The 7,389-nt window shown below is 37.4% G+C and overlaps 1 protein-coding gene across 1 annotated transcript; it reads right to left on the reverse strand.

The window, feature by feature from the left end:
* Positions 1 to 1,157: 1,157 nt before the first annotated feature.
* Positions 1,158 to 2,900, reverse strand: LOC145066769 (uncharacterized). Its single transcript, XM_079014045.1, has 2 exons — positions 2,869 to 2,900; positions 1,158 to 2,496 (listed from the first exon to the last, which is right to left on the reverse strand). Exons 1-2 carry the CDS (start codon positions 2,898 to 2,900, stop codon positions 1,158 to 1,160), a joined length of 1,371 nt encoding a protein of 456 aa, XP_078870171.1.
* Positions 2,901 to 7,389: the final 4,489 nt, after the last annotated feature.

Below are 7,389 nucleotides of genomic sequence, written 5' to 3' on the forward strand. Positions count from 1 at the left end.
GATCTTTTAGAGTTGAGAAAGCTTTTTCTTGGGCTTCACCCCATTCGAATTTTGCATCCTTCCTTGTAAGACTCATGAGCGGTACGGCTATACAAGAAAAGTCTTTAATGAATCTCCGTTAATATCCCGCGAGACCCAAGAAACTACGAATTTCGGAAGCATTACGGGGCACTTCCCAATTTTGAATGGCTTCAATTTTGATAGGATCTACAGATACACCATCACTAGAAATAACATGGCCAAGAAATTGAACTTGGCGAAGCCAGAATTCACATTTCGAGAATTTAGCATATAGTTTCTCCTTTCGAAGAAGTTCTAATACCGCACGAATATGAATGGCATGATCAGCTTCAGACTTGGAATAGATTAGAATATCGTCAATGAATATGATGACTGATTTATCGAGCATTGGGCGACATACCCAATTCATCATATCCATGAATACAGCAGGAGCATTTGTTAAACCAAACGGCATAACAAGGAATTCATAACGCCCATATCGAGTACGAAAAGCAGTCTTCGGTACATCCTGCTCGTGAACTTTCAACTGATGATATCCAGATCTCAAATCAATCTTCGAGAAATAGCTAACACCCTGAAGTTGATCAAATAAATCATCAATGCGAGGTAGTGGGTACTTGTTTTTGATAGTCACCTTATTCAGCTCACGATAATCAATGCACATCCGCATTGATCCGTCCTTCTTCTTGACAAACAATACCGGAGCACCCCAGGGAGAAGTACTCAGTCGGATAAAGCCTTTGTCAAGTAATTCCTGCAGCTGGATCATCATTTCTTTCATCTCTGTTGGCGCGAGACGATAAGGAGTCTTTGCAATCGGAGCAGCACCAGGCATAAGGTCAATTCGGAATTCTACTTGCCTATCCGGAGGAAGGCCAGGAAAGTCATCGGGGGAAAACATCAGGATATTCGTTAACAACGGGAACATCATTTACCGTTTTCTTCTCCTCTTTTGAGACATCAACTGAGTAGGGCAGATAAATAGAACACCCCTTCGATATGAATTTACGAGCTTTAAGGATAGAGATTATTTTTAAGATTCTTTGTTCACCATAGACATATATAGGATTCTCCCCTTTAATAGGAATGCGTACTATCTTTTCATAGCACAAGAGTTCTGCATGGTTCTTTGACAACTAGTCCATGCTGAGAATGATATCAAAGTTGGGTAGGGAGATAGGAATCAAATTGGCAAGAAAATTATAACCTTCAATTTCTATGACACAATCTCTATAGACTTTATCAACAAGTAATGATACACTTCCAGCGGTATCTACATGAAATTGTTGGGCGAGTGCATAGCAAGCAATTTGAAAACATCGTGCAAATTCACGAGACACAAAAGAATCTGAGGCACCAGAATCAAATAAGATGGGAGCAGGTCTAGAATTGACGAGAAATGTACCAGTCACAACATTCAGGTCCTCGCGTGCCTCCTCTGGGGTAATCTGGAATGCACGACCTTTAGCCTTTGGCACCTCCTCCTTTTGGGTTGAAGTACCCACCGGTTGTTGAACGGAAGGTTGGCTTCCCACCATTTGGCTGGTAAGAGTTGGGCAAAAACGCTTTCTATGGCCAGTAACACCGCAAGCATAACATGTAACATTCCTCATCGGGCAAACGGGCTTCATATGACCTGTTTCTCCGCATCCATAGCAAATCACCGGTCCTTTTCCTACCCTGCATTGGCCCTGGTGGCTCTTTCCACATTTCTGGCACAGTGGTGGAGCTCTCGACTGAAGAGAAAAATATTGTGGCCAACCGTGACCACGAAAGGCGCTCTGAGATTGTACTTTTGTGCTAGGATCAGATTGAGCCAATGGAATAGTTGAAACAGAAACAGTTCGATCAACATGTGGATGCTTCGGGACAGAAAGAGTGGCACCACGTATCTCTAAGTCATGCTCGCGCTTTCGGGCATACTCAACAGCTTTATCGAATGATAGAATATCCCGGTTGATCACAAAATCATGGATTTCATACCGTAACCCTTCCATGAATAACTGACTTTTATCGTCTTCAGTCGGGATATACTTCGCAGCAAACCGTGCCCTTTGATTGAATTGAGTTTCATATTCGGTCACAGTCATTCCTCCCTGCTTAAGTTCGAGGAACTCCTTCTCCAGTCTTCTCCTCATATCTAGAGGACAATATTTTCCTAGAAAGCGGATTTTAAACATCTCCCAAGATAAATTCTCCTGGTCATACTCGTTAAGAGCTTTAAATGTCGCTTCCCACCAAACTAAGGCTTCTCCAATGAGCATTGCAGAAGCATAGTTAGCCTTGTCTTCATTAACCACATGGGAGATACGGAATACTTTTTCTATGTTCTGGATCCAGGTAAGAACAACAATGGGATCAAGGACACCTGAAAACTCTGTAGCACCACTACTCTTGAAAGTTTTGAATGAGGGACGTTTCGCTTTCTCTCTTGAAGACTCTCCGGTGGCTTTCTCTTTACCCTTATCACTATCCCTTTTTTGTTGTTCGAGAGTTTGTCAAATAACACCAGTAAGTTTATCCAAAAGTCGCGCCTCACGAGGGGATATTGGAGTATCTCCCTCATTAAGATGAAGATCTCCACCCACATCTGGTGTATGACTACCCTCCTACTCAGTCATTGCTCTGAAAAATTTGGAGTAACATAACACGTAAGAATATAAGGATTTATCATTACCCAACACCCCACTTAAGTCTTTCCTATGGTTTGTATCCATATATGGACAATGAATATGTTCATATATTGAACTTCCAACAGTTTAAGTCTAAATACCAGTTCGTGGAATTTAGTTCACTTAAACTAGTGCTCTGATACCATGATTGAAAGACCACATTCACTAAAATTACCATAAAGGCAAACATGCTACATGCATATTCATAATTATAATTCACACTAGTGGTCTAAAAAAGCATGGATACAAACCAACTAAAAGGGTTTTTACAAAGTTTCATAACTATTTGTATAAACACATAACTACCCATGAATTTATGATCCATATACATATATGTATACCAAGTAAAAACGTAGTAGTGTCAACTACTCTAAGTCCTCCAACAAAGTCTGTTTACTTTGGATGCTTATCACCTGAAATAGTTAAACACTGAAAGGGATAAGCGGGCTTCGCTTAGTGAGTTCAAAAAAATAGATACAATATAACGCTATGCCATATACATAACAATATGACAGGAACAAAAAGAAACAAAGGACAACAAAGGCTTATATGTGTATCAAATGAAGGGCTTTACAAATCAATAAACGGTTAGATTCAAGGGATTACAATCAATGAGACACAATAATTTAGGATCATGAACATCAAAAATTCCAGCCCAAGAGGCATTTAAAACACAATCCCTTTTAATCATGTTGCTAGAATATACAGGCTTTCAGCCTTACCTAGCCCGAAGCCAATACCAAAGTGATACGAGTCATGCTCTACATGGTCAAAGGCACAAAGCCAATACCAAAGTGATACGAGTCATGCTCTACATGGCCAAAGGCATCAAAATCAATATCAAGTAATATCCACTTAAATCAATAACACAAGAAAGCACATTGCACATATAACACATAACATACAATTGTCCCTATATTGAACTCACTGTGCTGTAACCGAATGTTGCGATAAAATTCCTCTTTTGTCTGATGAAATTACACCATCCTCATGCCTCTAAAACCTTCAATTATACCCCTAGAGTTCATATTTCAAATTTCATAAGCAATTACTTAACTACTCTCAAGTTATGTTGTTTTCAATTTAGAAATTTTAGTTTTTGTTCTTTGTATAGCTGTCACTTGCAGATCTGTTTTACCCTTCTTAAATGTCAAAATAACTAATAAATTATAAATATTAACAGAATAGACTCTTATATCTTTCTAATGCCACTGACCTCACATTTTTATGGTTTTTCTATAATTTACTATGAATTTTACAAAACAGTATCCTAAAGCTGTCAAAATGTCCCAAAGCTGTCAAAATTCAGCCTTACTGCACTGAACATATAGCTCTTTTCACCCATCTTAAGTCCGGAATTAGATTTTGGTATTAAAACAAAAATCAAAGTAGACATTCTCAGCTTTCCAGGGATATATAGCACATCTCCAAACGATTTTTCTACAATTTTTGGTGATTTTTACAAAAACAGGACAATTATACCCTTTATAATTTCATTTTACCCTTTACATGATCAAACCTCATGATCAATATCACCAAGCTCTTCTTTTACAATGATAAAACTGAATATTTTAGTAATCCATTCTAATTCAAGTATAAACCATGGGTTTCATTACTAATTTTCACTAATTACTCTTAAACCATATGATTAATTCTCAAGTTTACATGTAGTTACTTGATTTCCATTTAAGATTCTAGGTTAATAACATAAACTCATACCTAATTTCATTAAATCAGTGGTAAACCCACTTTGATCAAACCCTAATCTCTTAATTACTCACTAATTACAAGGGTTAATCAAATAATTAAGAGTTCATACCTTGATTACTAGACTTGATACTTCAAGAACACTCAAAATCTTGATTTAATCTTCAAAACTTGATCAAGATTGATCATGTATGTGAAAATCTCCCATAGGGATGGTGAGGAACTGAAAATGGCAGAAAAATGACTCAAAATCGTGTTTCAATGGCTAAAAACCCGATTTGGGTCGGGTTTGACCCGGTTTGGGTACCCATTTTACCCCTAAACACTAAAACTTGCATAACTTTTCGCTCGAAACTTCGTTTTCGATGAGGTTTTCGCCTATACGTTTCTAACGAGATAATTTACAACTTCCAAAAAAAATATCCTAGAAAAGATCTTCCAATAAAATCAGATTTACTTATTTCCAACTTAGACGTTATACTTTCGTTAATTCCGATAGTTGACTTTTTGATCGGAATCACATAAGACTTCCCTATCACTTCCAATACCTTTCAAATGATTCTAAACTTAGTTTAACTTCAAATATTATAAAACTATTTCGTTAGAAATCAACGCTTAAAACCATACCGAAAAATAATAATATTTTTTTTAAACTAACAATCATATGAAACATGATAATTAAACAAGGTTACTAAAGTGTATGTTACATTTGAGAACTTTTATCCTTTGAATGCTATTTTTCGTGAAATTATGTTGTTATAATGACTTAAAAATTTGGAAAATTTATATTCCAAAGTTGTAATTAATCGCACGACTTGTAGAATTTCGTTATTTCAGAAAAAGTGTAACCAATTAATATAAAATCAAATACTAAAACATAAATTGACATTTCACTATATGTAGAATTTAGTATATTAGCATTAGATTTTGACATGGAAACTCACTAGTGTGTGTTTGATGTTGTAGGATCCCGGTAGTAAGACGTTGGTGCATTATGAAGTACCACTTGTAACTACTCGAAACATTGTGAGTATTCACGCACTCCCCTATTTTCAGTTTTTATGTTTTGGGGTGGAAAAGCATGTCTAGAAAAACCATAATTTGCATGTTGTATTTAAATTGATTTGTATCAAACATGATTGCTATTTTATTGATATGTTTCTTTATGTATGTCTATGCAACACGGAACATGAGAACTTATCGTACTAAGGCCCTTCCCATATATCTAACCATTAACTCTTTGAGCCAATGGTCATTATGGATAGCGCTATTAGGAATTGACAACTCCTCACTCGCCCTATTGCTGGAGTGCATGATACCATATTCATCTATGGAATGATAAGCATAGATCTCGATAGGGCTTCAGTCATAGGTTTGGTTGAGACTCATTGTTTGCTCATATACATATAAACTCGTTTCTCGTTATAGCAATAAACTTGTATTCATTACTAGCAATCAACTTTGTTTATCATTAAAGCAATGTACTTATATTTACGAAAAGCCTTGTTTCATGCTCGATTTTATAAACTTGTGAACTCACCAACTATTTTCATAGTTGACGCGCGTTTTACATGCTTTTTCAGGAAATAATTAGTAAGTGGATGTAAAGATTCATCATCATAGAGCATGCTGCATCGTGTTGAAGCTATTATGAAGCTATATTTTGAACAATGTTGTTTTGGAAAAACTTGTACTTTGTTTCTTTTTAAACTATGGGTTGTAAACTTTTAAATACTGCTATGGTGATGTATCTTTATCTTTTGCAATGAAACCGTTATCGCTGTCATATCTTGCGTTTCCGCTTTAGCGGGGTGTGACAGAAGTGGTATCAGAGCTAAAGTTTTAGAGAACATCGGTTTTTCTTTAAGAAAATACAACCTATAACCAAAACTTATAAAGAAATTCTTTTTACATCAAACATATTACAAGTATAATTAGGTCGGGAGTTGTATCGTTGGACCTCAATTAAACATAGCCTGATCACCTATGTTTAATTAAGGAAAGATTTATACAAAGCCTGAGCTAATTATAATGGGAATATGTTCAACAAAAATATTTAGGAAAACTTTATTTCAAAAAATTCAAAATGGTAAATTTTGGTGTGTGTAAGCATTGCATAATATAGGCATGCATTGTCATTTATTTCATATCTCATTGAAACTATGTCGCAGTCCACTACGTCAACATCGTCATCTTCCCGCGCTACCGCCTCAGCCGACGAGTCCGACTCCGTCACTATTATCCCTCGACGTAATCCCCCCCGCCTCGGTAGAAGAAGACCCATCAGAGGACACGGAAGATACAGGAAACTCGGTAGAGATCAGCAATGACAACGCCCCAAATCAAAGACGCGAGGCATCCTCTACATCGGTGTTGCCACAACCACCACTTTATGGACTTCGCATTCGGAGGACGGCGAGGAAGAGTGTTCCCATTCCAAGGAGGATAGCCACTAGCACAGCAGGACTTGGCACAGCAGTACCTAGCGGGGTAGGACCCAGCAATGCAGGACTAAGAGCACCCTCACCACAAAAAGTCATAGGGATACCTGTCAGACAGCCAGGTATGACCCCGGAGGAGTCCCGGAGATTGCAGTCGATAGCAGCGGGCCTACGTCACAGTCTTGTTGTGATAGCTGGGCATCGGGAAGTTTTGGATGAAGTCTTGACAAGGATGGAAATCCTGTTTCAGCATTCGATGGAGACTGCTGACACTGCTAGTGCTGCTAGACGAGTGGCATGTTGTACGATGACCGCATATTATGTGCTTGTTGGGCTATTACTGATTGTGGTGTTGATGTTTCTCATTGGGATAGCGATTAATGTTTGGTTCTGATTTCAGTATTTTATTTTATTTTGTCATGAAATGAGAGCCCATGTTGGGTGTCTTTTGGGAAAAACATTTGAAACTTTATTTTCGGATTGATGTATTGGTTTGGTTTTAAGACAATGTCAAATGGTAACGAAGAATTTTATTTTATGTTTGAAAA

This window comes from Lactuca serriola, chromosome 1, assembly GCF_051521515.1.
Source record: "Lactuca serriola cultivar US96UC23 chromosome 1, Lser_US96UC23_V15, whole genome shotgun sequence".
Taxonomy (NCBI): domain Eukaryota; kingdom Viridiplantae; phylum Streptophyta; class Magnoliopsida; order Asterales; family Asteraceae; genus Lactuca; species Lactuca serriola.

Coding starts and splice junctions, on each gene's coding strand:
- LOC145066769 (XM_079014045.1), bottom strand. CDS start 2,900: ATGAATATGCATGTAGCATGTTTGCCTTTATG. Junction 2,497..2,868: donor GTAGCATGTTTGCCTTTATG/GTAATTTTAGTG, acceptor ACAACAAAAAAG/GGATAGTGATAAGGGTAAAG.